The sequence below is a fragment of the Dioscorea cayenensis genome, chromosome 15 (assembly GCF_009730915.1).
Source record: "Dioscorea cayenensis subsp. rotundata cultivar TDr96_F1 chromosome 15, TDr96_F1_v2_PseudoChromosome.rev07_lg8_w22 25.fasta, whole genome shotgun sequence".
Classification (NCBI taxonomy): Eukaryota; Viridiplantae; Streptophyta; class Magnoliopsida; order Dioscoreales; family Dioscoreaceae; genus Dioscorea; species Dioscorea cayenensis.
The window spans coordinates 2,429,158-2,448,826 of NC_052485.1; the positions used below are offsets into that span (position 1 = coordinate 2,429,158).

Genomic DNA, 19,669 nt, shown 5'->3' on the forward strand with positions numbered 1-19,669 from the left:
TAAAGTGGAAACACAAAGCACTAGAGAAAAAAAAAAAAGATACGGTCCTTTTGCATGCACTGAATGGAATGCAGAGGCTCCTCCTGGCAATGCAGACAAACAGTGTCCTCAAACCAGGAAATCAAAAGCAAGCCAACAAACTTCCTACACTCAACAACAATGCCATTTTATTGTTACTCTCCAAGCTGCCACTTTCAGTAACAGGTCTCCTTCCCTCCCTACCAAATCCCTGCAACTCCATTAAAAACTCCTCCTTCTCTTCCTCTTTCTCTTTGTAAACCTTCTTCTTCTTCTTCTTCTTGTGTTCATCTTTATTTTGCATATAAACTGTGGGGTATCTTCCTTCTTTTGTTATTGTTCTCTTTAGTTTGATATAAAAGAGTCCTTAGTGGTTAAGATACTTTCTTCAACATATGTATATATATATTATATAGTTATATTTGCAGGGTAGCAAACAATGGCTGATGAGTTTGAAGAGGAGGAGGTGTGGGCTGTGATGAAGGAGAGGGTGGTGTTAGAAGGAAGGCCAAAGACAAAATGTATTACTAGTAGTACTAACAAGTCTTTGGCTTCATCTTCTTCGGTTACTAGTAGTAGAAGAGTTTATCAGCAGTCTTCTGCTCCTGTAAACATACCAGACTGGTCTAAGAATAGTGGTGCAAAGAAGGATGAAGATGAAGGTGAAGATGAGGACTGTAAAGTGCCACCACATGAATGGATTGCTAAGAAGCTTGCAAGGAGCCAGATCTCATCCTTTTCAGTTTGTGAAGGTGTTGGCAGGACATTGAAGGGAAGAGATTTGAGCAAGGTGAGGAATGCTGTGCTTACAAGAACTGGATTTCTGGAGTGAAAGTTTAAAGTTAAAATATGAATGAGTGAATGAATGAATCAAATCAGTGATATTGATATGAATGTCAGTGCTGTTTTACTACTGTTCTTGGTGGCTTGTTTGTTTCTCAGTATTCATTTCTGCCAACACTGAGATTTTTGTCTGGTGACTGTTGTTGTTGTTGCTGCTTCTGCTTCTGCTGCTGCTGCTGCTGCTGCTGTTGTTGTTGCTTAGATTAGGATTTCTAACTAATAAACTCTTTGTTTCTCATTGAAAATGATTAATTTTTATGTTATCTTTTCTGAAAGTAAAGCAGTGCACACTCTTCAATATGGCATTCCCATCAAGGTGGTCATTAATGGCAGCTATACATATATATATATATATATATATATATATACTATTTGTCATTGTTAATGGAATGCAGCAATCATGCAAATTAGAAGAAGATAACTGGATATGTTTCAGGGAACAAGATGTAGTGGATTTGGACCACCGACAAACACAAAGTTGAATCTTGTTCCAAATTATCAATCATGGACTTTTGCATCTTTTATGACAACCAAACAAATTTGAGAGGCTCCCCATCAAGCAACATAGCAAATATTTCCAAGCCATACAAATCAAACCAAATATAGAAATACAAATCTTGGTGATTTCATTTAATCCCTATATCTGCTTCTCTACTCAACTTATTAGAATTCATCAACATTCTTGCTATGTAACCATACTCTGGCTCAACCTCTGCTCTGAAATTCACTCTAGATGCTCCCAATCTCTTGAATAGAATCTCTTTTATGTTTCTCAGCACTCCTTTGTCAAAAGGGTTCGGCGATCTAGTATACCGTCGCTTATAATTCTCATGTGCTGTCTGTCATTGCCAATCAAAACACATAACTTAAGATTACAAATTCTTGAAACAAAATTTGAGTTAATATACTACACAATTCACCTGATTTAAAGCAGTGAGATAAACATGAAAAACAACTAGTCCTCCAAGAAACCACATTGCAGTGAAGCTAAACAATGCCAATGCAACAGTTTCAGGCACTTTTCTGAGTACTTGAAACAGTATTCCTGATCCACCCTCTGTTATTTTCCTCCTGATTCTCCAACATGAGAATGTAAAAAAATATAGACGAAGAACACCAAAGCCGAGAATATAAACATCATGTAATACCGATAGTTTCGCTGCAAGATAAATCATTAGAAGATAAATTCTACACAACAAGCAAACATGTTACACACAAGATGTATTTGGAGTGAGACAAACATTCTTACCAATCCAACACATTGACCTATCCACGGGCAGTGATGATCGAACCTCTCGACACAATTGTCACAGACTAGACAATGGCAAGTTCTTGGAGGTCTATAAATCATACAAACTCTGCAATACTTCAACTTTACCTCAACACCATCAATACTAATTCTTAGACTTCTTGTTCTAAAACTAGTGCTAACTTGATCGGATATCGGTTTCATATTCCTTGGAACAATTCCTGGATCTCTTGTGCTCACCAAGATCAAGCTAACAATCACCTGTTAAAACTATCAATGCATGATTATCATACCAACATTTTACTGAATCATTTTAAGATAATTCTCTGCTTACAATTACTGACAGAACCAAAGATGAATTGACTACAATTGCGCGGTGTTTGCTTAAATCTTCACCGATATAAACCGAAAAGATCCAATTCGAGAGAATTATCGAAACCATAGTCAAAAGAAAACCTCTTGGATCAGGTCCACAGATGACACGTCCTCTAAAGAAGAACACCTGCATTTCATTTATAGACATGATATATAGTGTAATTAGTTTAGTAGAATAAAATACAATTTGTTGACAAACAGTTTACATTGTTTCCAGGCCAAACTTGATGAAGTCTAATGTGAGTGATGGAAGAAGATTGATCAGAAAATAAACTGCGAAGAAACGAGAAACATTTAATGTTTTTTCGTCGAAGATTGTTTGGATTAAAGCTTTCAGTGACAACAGAGGTGTCATCCAATATTTCTGGAGAAATTGCATTGTGGATTTCAGCAAAAGTTTCAGATTCTTCAGAGGTAAATGATTGGTTTATGTCTGTTACATCCAATGTAGAATGGTAGTCAGATGAGGAAGAAGAAGAAGTGTGATTGTCTTTTTCTTGCATGGTGTTGATGGTGTTTGTGATATTCATTTTAAGTTTCTTATTTTAAAGTTGTTCATGGAACTGAAATCCAATGTTGACGGTTTGCTCCCGTTGAAACCAATAAACAGGGAAAACTGAATTTTTGAATTCTGGAGTTTTCTCACACCTAAAAGAAAAAAAAAAATTCAGTTCCAAATTTTCATATAGTTAGAGTTTCCTTTTTTTATATTTTTTTGATAGACGTTATTTATCCTTTTTTTTTAAAAAAAAATAAATATTTATAGTATTATAATAATATTATTTTAAAAATCATTGTTTTTAATTTAAAATAAATAAATAAACCACATGCATTATAATTAAAGAAGAGGACAAACAAAATAATAACAAATAAAAGAGGAATGAAATAAAATACAAGACTGGAAAGGGTCCCATTGGTAGTGGAAAGGATAGAATGAAATGATTATTTTCAAAAAAAATTCTAATTTTATAAATTAATTTGTTATTATAATATTTTAAAATTTTATATTATTATTATTATTATTATTTTATGAAGGAAGACAATTGAACTTGAACATACAACTGTAAAAAATTTCAAAGTGTCGCTTGTGAAATCAAAAGATAACTTAGAAGTTAAAACCATATATATACACACATATACACACACACATATATATATATATAACCCGTTTATTCTATTTATTCAGCGAGACGACTTACAACAAGTCAACAAAAATCCAGAACAGCCACAAACCCAAAGTAGAAACGAACTCTATCCATACACAGACACACTTGCTTCTCCACCACCACACCTTTTATTCACTCTTATCCAACCCTTAATTACTATTATTATTATTATTATTATATATAAAAACACAATAACAAGCCATAATTAAGAACACCAGCATCAGCACCAGCACCAGCACTAGCAGCAGCCAGAGAAACAAAGATCACTCTCACATTGTCTTCAAGAAGAAAACACAATCTTAACACCACCAACCTTGATCTTCCCTTTTGCACTCTTAGCCACCAAAGTCACAACCACACTCTCATCACCTTCACATTCCAACTCCTCAAGCAAATCAGTGATCCCAATCTTGAAGTTAGTCTTCAATGTCTTTGGTCCCTTACTTGGCTGATGTTTTCTCGGCACGTTCACAAAGCTTCCGGCGAACTCACTAGATCCCGGGGCCACTCCTTCCTCTTCCGGCGTGTTCACATACACATCAAACTTAACATATAAATCACGATCAAACTCAAGTCCCTCCACAACCAACACTTCCTCTTCATCCTCCTTCTCCTTCTGACTCCTCCCTGGCTTCGGTCTCTTCACTGTCACACTCACCGGCGAGTCCAGCGTCACCGGGAACGTCGGCGGGCCTTTGAAAACCTTCAAAGCTCTAGACTTGACTGTCGCCTTCTCCTTCGTCGCCACAGCCGGCGTTGGACGAGCCTTCAACCATGGCACTTCAACGTCTTGGTAAGTGAATCTCAGCTTAGATGGATCAAGTGTGTCCTTGATCTTCACTTTCACAAGCTCAGCATTCTCATTGTAAAACAAGAATGAAGTGTTAAGCCAATCACTATCAGTGAAATCCTTACGTTTACCTCCCAAACTCTTCCAGACATTCCACATGCGGTCTACGTTAGAGTGATGAGCATAAAAGATTGGATCTCTTGCAGATGAGTACAACGTTCCCATGTCCTCTGTATTCGGTTGAGTTCTATCTCCAGTCCAGACGTGAACAGTGCCATGTGGTGCGTTCTCCAGCGTACCAGCTCCGGGAGCCGGAGCGTCACCGGCGCGGTACGGCGAGCCCATGAATAGCTCGGCGGTTTTACCACCTGTAACAACTTGACGGTACATGAGAGCAAGGTTGCGTTTGGTGCGTTGTTCTTGGGTGAGATCAAGATCTGTGCCGTTGAAGTTAAGGTCGACGAGGGCTGGTGGTTGATGCTTGGCGTCTCGGAGTTTATCATAAAGACTAGATTTTGTGTTGGTATACATGGCCGGAATTTGATAACCGGCCGGTGAGTCCCAGTTCCAGAAAGGCAGTGCGAAGGACTCATCGCCGATGAGCTTGCCGAGGATTTTCTCATGGAAGTAAAGGTAGAACCGATGCCAAGGAAAGAAGACCCATGAATCATGGACTTGGATTTCGACATTAGGGAATCCAATTTGGTCGAAGGAGCCGTTGCAGTAGGCGCAGTGGATGTTAGCTTGTTGAGTGAAGTTCCGGGGATCATCGGCGGGAAGAGCCTTCATAAGCTCCACAGCTTTGGTGTATTTGGCGATGTAGTCTTTGTCGACAAGGTGAGCGGCACGGCGAACACGGAGAGGGTCGGAGGAAGGAGGAAGAACAAAGTCGATGACTTTTTCAGCTGGTGGACAGCAGTCAGTAGGAGTGGCGCCGGCGGGGAGATCAGCAGGGCCGCATTTGGTTGGATCTGCAGCTTGAATGGGAGCACCGGAGGCGTTGCCGGTGAGGATTAGACCTGCTGTAGTCCCATATAGACCGCCGAGACCGATGAGGACGTCACGGCGGTCTAGTTTGTAATTGTTTTCTTGGTTCATGTTACATGTTGTTGTTCTTGATGATGATGATTTAGAATGGCCACGGCGATTGCGGCGAGGAATGGAAAGGGAAGGAGTGGTTTTGTTGATGAAGGAGCATGCAAAGGAGGAAGGAGAGGATATGGGAATGGTGAGACTTGGAATTGTAGACATGATGACAATTAATGGTTTGTGATAAAACTGTGTGTTTGTGTATGTATATATATAGTGCTAGTGATTGAGATTTCGTGAAGGGATGGTTATACCAAGGGGAATGAATGCGATTCATTTTCGTTAATAATGCACGTGGGTTGTGGGTTTGAATAGCTGATCTGGTTTTTGTTTGAATTGCTGCATGTGCTTGAGTTTTTAAGACATTGGAGGAGGAACTAGGAAGTTTCATCTTATTGGATGCATGACTAGTAATAGGGAACGTAGACTAATAAGATTCAAGGGAAGAAGGAGGCTTCAAGATGGAGTTGGTAACTGATGACTTTGATATTGAAGAAGCTTTCCATCACTTTTGTACAAGGTTAAAATGACGTCGACGTTCTTAAAAAGTTTTCATACCTAATCTGTTTTATTATTATTATTATTATTTTTTTCAATGCATGCCATTAACAACTCTGGCTGCTTTTTTAAACTATCTACTCATTCCTTAATGTTTTTTTCCCTTTATTTGCCATTTTTTTTTTAAATTTATTCATCTTCATATGAGATTGAAAGTATGGTCCCATCCCAGAGAGTAACTCTTGTGGCCAAGGGTCATTCAGCCACAATGAGCTCGCCGCCACTAGGGGATAAACAAGTGTTAGTATCTTTATTGTGTGTGAATTAATACTTCAAATATGACTGCCAAAGAGTGTACATATGTTAATTAATATCTCGAAACACATCCTCATGACTGTCAAAGGAGTGTATATGTGTTAATTAATATCTCAAACACATCCTTTCCTCGTGGTACACGTGGGAGAATGTAGCATTGTAGCATCACCAATGAGTTAATTCTTTCAACGAGAATTCAAACTCTCATCCTATGCATGCCGTATGAGAGACCCATGTTAATACCCCTAACTACTTGAAATTTAAAAATTTATTAGTTATCATACTAACACTTGGGAGTAAAATTGAGGGCAAAACTATTATTTCAAAAAATTATAATTAAATTTACAAAATAAATTAATTTGAAATTTAAAGATTTATTAGTTATCATACTACTATGACTAATTTAAAAAAATTATAAATATTAACAAAATTTATAGTAAAACTTGTATGATCACATCATTCACCAAACTAAAAACTTCTTCTAAAATTATTTTTTAAAATTTAAAAATTTTATAAAGAAAAATCATTAGAAGAAAAATCATTTAAATAAATTTATATAAATAATTTGTTACAATAGAATTAAAAAAATAAATATATTAATATATTATGTATATATGTCATATATATATAATATTATATATTATCCACTATAATATATATACATATTATGCGAATTTACATCTCCTATGGACGTCCATAGATAAGAAATCTATGGATGTCCATTATCAGCCGTTGGATCTTGATCAAACGGCTAACATTGATGAACAGTATATACTATAGTAATATGAACAGTAATTACTGTTTGGAACAGTATAATAAACAGTAATACTGTTCATCAATGTCAGCCGTTGGATCGTGATCCAACGGCTAATAATTGGACGTCCATAGAGGATTGAACCTCATATTATGCATATATGTATATATATATATATATGAAAAAAAAATCATCTAGATAAATCCTTAGATTTGAAATTTAAGGACGTTTTGAATTTAAACCGTTGAATCATCATCCGATGGTTAATTGTTTATATAAATATTGTACATTTTTTACTGTTCATGATCACTGTACGACACTATAGAACGTGATTTCTACTGTTCATAATGATAAGAACCGTCAGATTATTATACGATGACCATTATGGACATTTCTAGATTTGAAATCTAAAGACACCACAGATGAATATATCCGTGGGGTTGTCACTATATATATATGGGAAAACATCATCTAAGTAAGTCCCTAGATTTGAAATCTAGGGACGTTTTAAATCTAAGGCGTTGGATCATCATCCGATGGTTGATTGATTATATAAATCGACACCTTTTTCATGCTATGATCGTTTAGATCTGTAACGCGGTTTCTCTTTATAATGATAAGAGCCGATTTTTACTCGATGCTCTATGAATCCCTGATTTGAAATTTAGGGACGTCCCCTGATGATGCTATATATATATATATATATATATATATATATATATATATATGTCATATACATGTCATATATATGTTTGTCTATATATATAACTTACATGACAAGCAACCAATGTGAATCTTGGATGCAAGTTGCCTTGTGGACCACTAGGGAAAAAAAGTGCGAGACAAGAAAAGAAAGCTACTTCTGTCCTCGGATTAAAAAGAAAGTCACTCGTGACAGTGATTTTGGCTTAGCCGCCAGAGTAATAAAAAAATAAAAAATCATAATATTAATCACTCAGATTAAAGTAACCACGGTTACAAAACAATAATTATTTTCTTCCAGGAAATTATCAAAATAGTTAGAATGAAGTTTATAACAAAAGAAAGAAATGATAAATTAAGAGATAATATGGAATGAAAAGTTTTATACAAGCATGAAGGATTTCTCTTTTCCGTGGAATTCCAACCATTTTATTATATATATACATTTGTGAAAAATAGATAAACTATTAGCATAAATAAAAAAAAAATTACAATAAAAATATTAGAAGACAAAGATCAACACAAAACACAAAAACCATTATTTATATAAAAACACATGAAAAAGTAAAAAGCCATTTAAGTTGTTTATCCCAGATATAATTTGCAATGTCACAAGTTAAAAAACAAATAAAAAATACTTCTACTTAGTTTCACAGCCTGTACCTGAAAATGGAGATGTAACTTCACCAAATTTCAGCAACCGGCAAAGTGTGTTTGAGGGTACCAATTATTTGTGAGACAACCTGTAAAGTTACAGCCATGAACAAAGCAAGTTACTTGATGACAACCTTGACTTTTATTATGTTCTGAAATTAGTGATGGTTGGTTCAACATCACCAACACACAAAAAGCTCTTTTTCCAAAATAAAAAATAAAAAAATTCTTTTTCTGAAGTGCATGCACGGTATGCACCTAAAGACTATTTTTCACCAATGTAAACAGACAAACCACAAGATAAAATCAATTTGCATGAAAACTATGTTGAGAAAATCCATATAGGAATGAGATAAAAGTAAATAAATAATCCGTATATAATCTTTCACACGTATGTTCATAGGAGTAATGGTGTGCAGAACCTTTCCTTCGGCCATGAAGTCAACTATACATGGTTGGTGCCTTGGTAGTGAGCTACAAGTAAATCTAGATGTTAAATAGAAAACAATTTCTTTAAAGACAACTGGATTGGAACTTGGACTTTGGGACACTAGTCTGATTTTCTAATGAGGAGGCAATTAAAATAATCAATGGAATCTCAGTTTTGCAAAAAATTATAAACTCTACCTGTACCAGAGGAGTGCATTAATTGCCTAATGGTTCCATCTTCAAAGCTGCTTGTCACTTTTCTTTATTTTAAATCATGAAGAACGCTACAAACAAGTCACCTTTTGGCTGAAAAACCAAAAACCACCATAGAATGGGTTATATATCCTTTGAAGAAGCACCGTAACAATCCTGCATTCTCAGATAATGACAAGAGCAATTAGAATCAACTTTTGAATGTTTGCTCGGATATGGATATGCCTTGCACATCATAACCAAGACTACCACCCAATGCAATTTAAACTTCCCAGACTGTTCTGCAGCAAAGAATTTTACCATCAAAATCCAAGGTCATAAATGAATGCAAAACAGGAGAACTAGAATTTGGCATCCTTGAATTGAGGTTGATGTGATCTACCAACCTGCTTTGCGGTGTTTGTCGTTTTAGCCCGGATTTGAGATATCATATCACATGGACTTTCATCGGTGAGGAATTTTCAAAGCTGCAATATTTCAAACTCCTTAATTAAATTAGGCAGGAAAACATGTGGCCACAATGTAAAAACAAGGACGGCCAGCAAGGAAAACAAGAGGCTTCATTTACAGGGCTAGAGAAAAATTTAAGAGACTAAGTCTAAGATGAATTAGGTTGACAACTAAAACAAAATAGACCACTGCTTCAATTTAGCAGATGCATTCAGTAATCTTTTTTTCTCAGACTTGAACAGCCATCTTCCTTAGTGGACTTGATGCGACAGGAATGGAGGAAGAACTATCAAATAGAGGGTAATAATTCTTGGTTCTTGTCTTATAGAAAAAGTGCACCACACCATATGTTAGCATCGCTCAACCACCGCAATATCACAAAATTAACAATTGTCGTTTTATCCATAAAATTTGAAAGTTGAAAGCAACTATCCAGCTAAGAAAATTTTAGGATGATACAACCAAATTCACACCAAAATTATATCCAGTTCAATGTGAGATAATCTAGCAGACCTATCTTATAATACTGTGAAGATTATTCAAAATGTTCTAATGTAAAAATTTCCGGCTGAAAATTTGGATGTTCTCGTAGCTTGTAGAAATTATTCATTTCAAGGGACTGCAGGAAAATCTAAGAAATTTAAGTACTGAAATGAGAAAAGGCCAAGGGGTAAGTGTAGTTCCTCCAACTGTTACTCTAATCAATCTGCTCTTTGCAAGTTCAACAGGGGTTCGCCCTCTAGTGGTGACAAGATTTGGGGGTAGCTCATGTCAGAGGTGACAAAAAATGATATATATCATGCAGGAGAAAAAATTTATACAGACAAGCAAGTCAATTGAGAGGTATTAAATATTTGGCTCTGAATGTAAAACCTAAACAACATCAAGTTCACGCAGTCTTCTAGTATTTACCATTTGCATGACTCTATTCCACATGTCAGAAAATGACAAACATATCTGAACAAGCCAATCAGATACTAGTGACAATATCAAAACTTCTGAAAAATCTATAATTTCAGAATTGAGGCATTCCTCATTTATCCTGATTTAAAGTATTAGATAGTACTCTTTTCATAGTTTCCCACAGAGTGGGCCACCACTCCTTGAGGAACCCAATTTAAATGGAGCACTCAAGTTAAGAAAAAGACCGTAAATGCTTTGCTAGGATTATGACAGGTAAGCCAGATGCAAGAATCATAAGTTGCTGCCCCTAATGATGAATAGCTAATTGCCATATTTAAGCAAAGCAAGTTTTTGTAAACATACCAAGACAAAACATTTGCATAAGGAGGCTAAGAATCAGCATGAAATAACAAGGTGTCAACAATCATGTGTGACAGGAATCAACCTAAATGCCGCAAAGATAAAGAACCAAGTCAAAATTTTAGAAAGAAATATAAGGGGATAAAAATATTAGAGACGTTGTAGAATAATACAGCTTTTTAGAGCACACTCATTGTTACATGAAAGTTGACTAGGATTAGTAATTTAATTCTCAATTAAAAAATGGTTAAAACCAACATAGAAAAACACAACCAAATTTATGTTAAGAAACATCATTATGGACATAGTAGTTCATTCTGAGTAGCCAACTTGGTAAAATTTATCATTGGTATTATTAATTGGCTAATTGCATGTTTGCGTTATAGGGAATTTATGGTATCAAACCTACACCAACCAATGTAGTAAATTCTACATTAATTGCTATAAAACAATTATTATCTCAGCGCAGAAAAGATTGAATTTTTATTTTGCAAACCAAACAAGAATCAAGTATGATAAACAACGGAAATAGCATAGCTACATAAAGGAACCAAAAAGAAACTACCAGATACTATGGTCTAAAAGTAGTACAAACGATGAAAAAGTGCAAATACTTCAAATGTGTGTTAACACTCCAATATGAACAACTAAGGATCAGCAAATATCAGAGAAATATCGAGGATAAAGGACTTACCAATTGAATCAAAAGGATGAAGTTAGCCATTATTTATCATCCACATAAATCATTCAACAAGGTCCATATATATAGCGGTAAACTGGCTGCAAGCATCATAAAGCAATCAATGAAGTATCAGCACAAAAACAAGTCATTCAAACCATCACATGGTAAAGCAACAATAATCCTTGTCAAGAAGTAACTACAGTCTGCAATTGAAAAACAACAAGAGACCATAAAGATGCTCACCTTCCTGCAAAGACAACTAACAAACCAGCAATCATTACCAGCCTCTAATCTACATTGCATTTGTTATTTATTCTACTTCCACGATCAACAGATGAAGAAGAGCAGTCAATAAAGAAACCAAGTCCTAAGTAAGCAAAATTATAAAGGAACTTGATATACTTTGCAAATGAGCAAAACCAAGAAGAATTACTCTGTATGCAAGTCTAAATTACAATCTGCATTGCAATTAAGGACACAGAGAAATGGCAAATTATGTTCCAATGAAAGAGATTTAGCTCACTCAAATTATCAGACTATTTAATATGAAGCCTTAAAATCATTTAGAATTAATTGAAGATACTCCCAAACAAGAAACACCACACTAAAAGCACAATCTTGAACAGATAAACCAATGCATACACACCTCAATTATTCCCACAATTGAACATATTGACTGCTAAAACCCGCATTAAGACCCAACTATTACACAACGCTACTACTTTGGACAAGAGAGAAAGAAGCAAATTGAAGTTATATTTTTCATTTATTCCCAAATATAAGCATTTTTTTTCAATCAGATCTACACAAAGAGTCTTCCACTGAAAAATATAACAACAAAAACCCTAAACCCCCAAAAGGGAAAATTTATTAAGCCCAGATCGACCCAATCTCCATCTATATTTCACTAATACTCAACAAAAGAATTCCAAAATCGACAGGGAAACTCAATCAACGAGCCACAAGAAGATCAGCACCGCTAATGAAATCCAACACCTGATCAGAAGGCTCCGGAGAAGAAGGATTAGTCGGGGAAGAAGCTACAAAGAAGATGGACTTCGAAGCAGCGAGCCTCTTCCGCTGGGGACGCCTAGGGCCAGAGACCCTGACATAAAAGCAGGGAAATCCATCGATCTGGTCAGGAGAAGGCGAAGGAGACGAAGGAGGAAGGCAAGGGAGAAGGAGCTGAGCTTTGGAGCTAGATCTAGGAGACCGGGCGCTGATCCTCGAGTCACGGAGGCGCGCGAGAGCACCGGGGCGGAGGAAGCGGTGAAGCCGATCATGGCGGAGACGGCGGCTCATAGTGGAGATTGAAGAGAGAGAAGTGGTTTCTTGGAGGAGTGATGAGGGTTTAGAGGGGTATTTATGGAAAAGAGTGGGAAGGCGGGAAGATTGGGAAACGAGAGGGAGTGTTTGTGGATTTAAAAAGGGGAACATTGGCGGGCCAAAACTGGGAACTGGAGGGAAGGTGTATTTTGGGAAGAGATTGGGGACAATCGGGGAATGGTAGGGCTATTTTGGGAAGGAATTTGATTCTTTAAGTGCAGTGAGACACGTGGAACGTGCGTTAAGCTTTCGTGGTGGCCACGGCCCACGGATCGGTGGTTGGATTCCCAGACAAATTTTTTTTTTGTTTTTATTAAAAAAATTGATTCTTTTAATTAATAACAATTATTCATTGTTTGCATAATTACATCTTATAAAAAAATTTATCATTGAACAATTATATATATATATCTATATTTTTTAAAAAAATAAATAAATACGTGCACAAAATTCACTGGAACAAGTGAGAGAGATATGTATATAGTCAATACCTACACATTATCATTACGCACTCGCAGAATTATATCTTTTACTCTATTATCCATAATTTGAATTCTCACCACTTATAAAAATTTTTAATGAATTTTAGTAAAAAATTGTAATAGAACTCGAGTAACAAATATACCGCTTGAAGTTTTTCTTTGGTTAACTCTAACAAAAGAAAACCCCTAAATTATCCCTAATTACCTACGGCTCATTAATATTAATTTTTCAAAAATCTTAATTAATAAAGAAAACTCACTAAATAATTTTGGCGGGAAGTGGTACCAAGGTGACCCAACTCTTTTCTTTTAAAAAAAAAATATATTATACAACAATCTGACTTTCTCTGAGTATACATCATTCATTAATAGAACCATTATCATCAGGCAAACCTTCTCTTTGAATCAAAAGCTTAATGGCATTTTGTGCATGCTGATCAACAGGCACACCTCTAAGCACCATGTAATCATGCAGTTCAATGGCTTCGTTTGCACTGCAATGCTTGCAAAACTCAGTGATCAGAGTAGTGTAAGTAATACTATCTGGAATCAAACCCTTCTTGCACATCACCTTCATCAACTCCTTTGCTTCCTGAAAACACTTGAACTTACAAAGATGATTGATCAACACATTGTAAGTCACTACATTCACCATGACTCCTCTTTCTCTCATTTCCTCATATAAATTCAATGCTTCCTCAATCCCTCGTACTGCTGCAATACCCATTCATCAGAGTGTTATAAGTGAACACATCCATCCTCGTATTCTCGGCGACATGCCTCGCAACATCAACTGATTCAGTTCTGCACAAACCATTAACATATGCATTATATGTCACAAGATTAGGCTTCTCTCCGGACTTCACCATTCCATCATAAGTTTCAAGAGCATCATCTAATCTACTTCCTTTGCAGTATCCATCAATAAGAGAAGTAAAGGTCACAACATCAGGAGCTGAACCACTAGTGATCATAATCCCAAGTAATTGTCTAGCTTCTCTAAACTTACCATGCTTGCATAAACAATTGATCAAACTATTATAAGGAGCTGAATCTATCACAAGGTTTTCTTCTCTAATCCTCCGATAAACCCGGACCGCTTCTCGCAAATCACCATTTCTGCAACAACTATCGATAATTGTTGAATACGTGAACTTGTCAGGAGAGACAGAGCACTGCATTATATCCGACAAGAACACCGAAGCCTCCTCGGCATAGCCCTGCTTGAAAAGCCAATGCATGAGTGAGTTATACACAACAACATTAGGCATAAGGCCTTTCTCAAGCATTTCATCAAACACCTTGAGAGCATTAACCATCTGCCCATCTCTAGCATATCCATCAATGAGAGTTGCATAGCTTCTCACATTTGGTTCTTTTATGTCCTCTCTAAACACTCTCTCAGCAATCTCCAGCTTCCCAGCTTTGCAAAGCCCATTGAGAATGCTGTTAAAAGTTACTGCATTTGGCTCAACTCTTCTCCCAGAGACCAGTGAAATTTTTTTCACAAGCTGAAGAGCAAGATCAACCTCGCCGTTCCGGCAACAACCATCAACAAGCATGTTGAAACTCACAGCATTTGGAACAAACCCAAGCTTCAGCATTCTATACATCACTGAGAAGGCTTCCAGGACCTTTGCAATCCCTGGCAAAGCGCATAGATAACCAGATTGAAAGTGTTGACATTTTCTACATACCCAAAGGAGAGCATTTCATCAAACAGCTCCCAGAACCGGCTGGTGTCATGGCTGGACATCAAGGCATGGTTCAAGAGGTTGTTCCAGGCGTGGATGGAGATCAGGAAACCCTCGGATCTTAGCTTCAGAATCACCGCATACGCATCGTCACCGGCGTTGATCTGAGTACAAGCACGGATTAGAGCGTCGAAGACAGCAGGTGTGGAGGTGAGAGACGTATTGGTTTCAGTAAGGGATTGAAAGCAGAAGCAGTGGATGGACTCGGTGCTCGAGGATGAGGCGGTGGATGATGGGGAGAGCAGCGTCGAACATCTTAGCGGAGCAGAGGAGGTGGAGGAGGGCGGAGTGACAGTGAAGGCTGAGAGGGAGGGAGTGGGAGGCGAAGTTGAAGAAGCGGAGGGCGATGTTGGGGGAGGAGGAGGAGAAGGAGGAGAGGATGAAGCGGTAGACGATGGAATCGGTGAGTAGAGGAGAGAGACGGCGCAAGGAACGCCATTGTTGGAGCTTGAGGTTGGAGATGATGGCTTGGAGGATGACTTCTTCGTTGCCGCTGATGCTCTTGAGGAACTTCAATGGCTTTGTGAACATAATAATAATAATAATAATAAAACACTGGCGTTTTGGAGAAGATGACATGCATTCTCTGACTGAGGGAGTGATAAATTAATAAATACTTCTTATTATTTGACAAATGTAAATTAAACATATTTTTTAAATTTATTTCACGTAACATATAGCTACAGATCACAAAAAGACAAAAAAATTAGAAAAATCTAATGAACGCCCAATAATAATCAAACATTATATATTTTTTTAAATAAAAAAAATTCATATAAGATATATGTTGTCATGCTTCCTCCGCACCATGTAGGGGTGGACATGGGTCAAGTGACCCATGAGTTGGCATGAGCCCAGCTCAAAAAATATAAAATATGGACTTAAAAAATTGTCTTAAAAAGTCGGGTTGGGCTCAAATATGTAGTCCGGATTGAATTTCAGACTGGGCTTGGATTAGATGAATTTTATCCTAACCCGATCTGGCCCAACCTGAATAAATAATATATATATATGTATGTTTGAAAATACTAGATAACTTTCTAGGCTTTGCTTTTGTTTTTTAATATATGTATCATGTATGTGTAGGGATATGTGCATTCTTTTCCATCTAATTTTGTCTTTTTTTTATTTAATTGTTTAATAGGTTGTAATAGTGGCTTTATTTAGTTATTTTTATTAATTTGTAAAAACTTATCTACTTTTTGAGTCAGGCTAGGCCAGGCCTAAGCATAATGAAAATCAAATGGGCTGAGTTTAGACCAAAATAATTTGACCCGAACATGGGTCAGCGTAGCCCGAATATATAAATTGCATTTTCTAGACTGGCCCAACCCAGACCCGATCTAGCTCAGCCCATGTCCACCCCTAGCACCATGCAGTAGTTAAATGATGCTTTTTCTAGGAGGTAATAAAGGCATCATCAGGCTGTATGGATCATGTGGCATACTTGCATTTATAATCATCCATATTCCACGTATTTCTTCACGTCATCGTACATGTCTACATACAATATCTGACGTAGATGCCAACTTGCCATCTACGATTCTACATTATCATCCATATCATTATTATTATTATTTTTTTATAAACTTTAAATATAAACTTTAAAAATTCTTAAATTCTTGAAATAAAAAAAATTATAAAATTATATCTAAAATCTTAAACCCATATACTACTAAATTTATACCTAGAAATCTAAAAACTAAAACCCTAAATAATAAATACTAGACCTAAAATCCTAAATCCTAAATTCTATACCCTAAACCCTAAACTATAGGGGTTTGTATTTGCATCTCAATGTTTAAATATTCGGATATACATGAAACAAAATTGCTCATAAAAAAATTGTATTTGCCTCTCTCAAGGATAAAAAGTTTTTATCCTTAATACCTTATCAATGGACGTGTACCAATTTAATTTTATCATTTAATATTTTGCAATCTTTATAAATTTGTTAGGATGTTTTAAGTATAACAACCAAATATAATTTCATAATTTATTTAATTGCATGATAAATATAAAGATTAAATTTTTTTTCCATATCTAAATTTTGTGAACAACTAATCTATTTCAACCCAATCTGACTAACCTCCACTTATATAAACAAATAGTAACTATTCCTCTCAAAAGTGAGAGATGTCTTAAAACTTGAGATTCAAGTCCCCTTCCTAACAATATATTATTGAGGTTTGTGACTTATTTATAAAATAAATAAATAAATTCTAATCTATGATGAATTTATTTATTTATAAAAATATAATTAAATTTTTTATAATTTCTAAAACTATGACTGTAGTTAATTTTATCAAAACTCAAACTATGAATTATTTTTTAATATTATAATAATAATAATAATTATTATTTTGGAAAAAGCAGATAACTTTTAATTTAAAGATTTTGATAAACTATTTTAAAATTTTTTAAAACTGGATAAACTTATATCTCCTAATCTGACTTCTAATCTTTTATAATGTCGCTTATATATATATATATATATATATATATATAACTTCTTGTATAGATCTACAACAAAACAACAATGGCAATTAGTGGCCGTATTGTGAAGTGTGCAGCGATTTTGATCCTTTCTCTCATCATCATGCTTGGAGGAGTTGTTGCAAAAGATTTGTCTGGGACACCATTCTATGAATATTATTATTTAAAACACAATGGTTAGTATGATTTATGCAAATATAAAACTAAATACAAAGACAATTGTTTAAGTAGTTTCTGAATTGTTTTTATGTATCTATATAACCATATATTATTAATCAATCAAATTATGTCCTCCTCCCATTAACAAATTCGTTTATTGTAAGTAGTGACATCTGAAGCTTTATATATATATATATATATATATATAAGAAAATTTAAACATGTGATAACTCCAAAAAGGTTCGATGCATTATAATATATATATATATATATATATATATATTTTTCTTTTAAACATGTAATTGGTTATTTAAAATTGCTTCATCTATGCATTATGATATTTTTCTTTTTTTTTTCTTTTTTGGATTAGTTGGCTGTTTAAAATTGCTTCATCTTTCAAAATAGTCATATGTTGTACTCATTAATAGGTTGTTTTTTATTAATTTTAAATTAGAGATGGTTGCAAAACTATATAATTTGCGATGGATGACGATGAAAAAGTCAAATCCATGGAAGGAAGGGAAATATTAGTGTGTGAAAAATACAATTTAAACAAATTTTGACACTTTTAAGTCATGCAAAAGTTTTGCGTTAATTTATTATTTTCATCATTTATCCTTGATTGCATAAATATCACAACTAAACTTATATTAAAGTTTTGAAGTAATAAAAGTTTTTTAACATAAATAAGAAAATTTTTAATTTCTATTGATTTTGGAGTAGTTTATGATTTTTTTTTATATGATTATAATTGTGTATTGTTAAATTAGTACAACTAGACGCAACTCAATTTATGAGATTCACATGGTAAATTGGTAATGAAACAGTACTATCTATGAAATGAGAGTAACAATGACAATGCAAATAGTTTCTGTCTTCTTAGATCAAATGTTTGTTGTCCTCTTATGTTTTTAATGTGTGATATGAGAATAGTTAACATAATTGTTCTTTGTGTGGAATGAGAAAAACAATGAAAAAGTAATTTGCACATTGTTTTCATGTTTAATAGACACAACTAGAGTACTTTGCATTGTTATTCCATACACATGTTTTGATGTGAGTACAAGTTGGCAAATTCATTTATTATGACACGGAGTGGATTGCATTCACTTGTTTTATTTTGTATTTTGATTGCATTTGAAACTCATATTAATAACTACTTGCATGATATATATTTTTTTTTCCATAGACCATTAACTTGTTAAAACATTGTTTTGTTAGCCATTGCGTTTGTGATTGTACTAGCCTTTGTTTCAGGAGGAGTCGAGGTACACTTGGACAACAATATCAGTTGTATAATGGGTATTAATGAACGATTATCTCCTTGCCTTTCTTCTGTTGATCTAAACTACTACAAGGGAAAAAGGTCCTATACATTATAATATTTTTCTTTTCTTTTGAATTAATTGGTTATTTAAAATTGCTTCATCTATGCGTTATGATAATTTTTTTTTTTGGGATTAGTTGGCAATTTAAAATTGCTTCACCTTTTAAAGTAGTCGATCATATGTTATAATCATTAAAAGGTTGTTTCTTATTAACTTTAAATTGGAGATAGTTGGAAAACTATATACTTTGGATGGATGACAATGGAAAAGCCAAATCTATGAATTAGTATGTGAAAATACAATTTAAACAAACTTCATCATTTCTAAGTCATGCAAAAGTTTTGTGTTAATTTATTATTTTCATCATTTATTCTTGATTACATGAACATCAGAGCTAAACTAATACTAAAGTTTTGAAGTGATAATTTTTTTTTAACATAAATAATAATTTTTTTAATATCTATTGAATTTGGAGTAGTTTATGAATTTTTTTTTTATGATTATAATTGTGCTTTGTTAAATTAGTATAACTAGGCGCAACTCAATTCATGAAATCAACATAGTAAATTTGTAACGGAACAGTACTATCTATGAATTCAAAATGAGAATAGCAATAACAAGGCAAATAACTTTT

The 19,669-nt window shown here is 34.7% G+C and overlaps 4 protein-coding genes and 1 pseudogene across 5 annotated transcripts; 1 reads left to right on the plus strand and 4 right to left on the minus strand.

Moving 5' to 3' along the window:
* The first annotated feature begins 75 nt into the window (after positions 1-75).
* On the plus strand, positions 76-1,099 carry LOC120277334. 2 transcript variants are annotated; one of them, XM_039284131.1, is made up of 2 exons: positions 76-204; positions 435-1,099. In XM_039284131.1, exon 2 carries the CDS (start codon positions 458-460, stop codon positions 848-850), a length of 393 nt encoding a protein of 130 aa, XP_039140065.1. In that variant the 5' UTR covers positions 76-204; positions 435-457; the 3' UTR covers positions 851-1,099. The 2 variants fall into 2 exon arrangements, with proteins under 2 accessions (XP_039140065.1, XP_039140066.1); XM_039284132.1 differs by having other exon boundaries at positions 447-1,099.
* A 388-nt stretch (positions 1,100-1,487) lies between these two features.
* Positions 1,488-2,988, minus strand: LOC120277559 (annotated as a pseudogene).
* Positions 2,989-3,636: 648 nt separating this feature from the next.
* LOC120277333 (polyphenol oxidase, chloroplastic-like) lies at positions 3,637-6,054 on the minus strand. The gene has a single exon (XM_039284130.1). It carries the CDS (start codon positions 5,690-5,692, stop codon positions 3,932-3,934), a length of 1,761 nt encoding a protein of 586 aa, XP_039140064.1. The 5' UTR covers positions 5,693-6,054; the 3' UTR covers positions 3,637-3,931.
* Positions 6,055-12,321: 6,267 nt separating this feature from the next.
* Positions 12,322-12,860, minus strand: LOC120277968. The gene has a single exon (XM_039284845.1). The coding sequence runs from the start codon at positions 12,790-12,792 to the stop codon at positions 12,442-12,444; it is 351 nt and encodes a 116-aa protein (XP_039140779.1). The 5' UTR covers positions 12,793-12,860; the 3' UTR covers positions 12,322-12,441.
* Positions 12,861-13,598: 738 nt separating this feature from the next.
* LOC120276949 (pentatricopeptide repeat-containing protein At1g11710, mitochondrial-like) lies at positions 13,599-14,931 on the minus strand. Its single transcript, XM_039283689.1, has 2 exons — positions 14,600-14,931; positions 13,599-14,518 (listed from the first exon to the last, which is right to left on the minus strand). Exons 1-2 carry the CDS (start codon positions 14,909-14,911, stop codon positions 13,997-13,999), a joined length of 834 nt encoding a protein of 277 aa, XP_039139623.1. The 5' UTR covers positions 14,912-14,931; the 3' UTR covers positions 13,599-13,996.
* Positions 14,932-19,669: the final 4,738 nt, after the last annotated feature.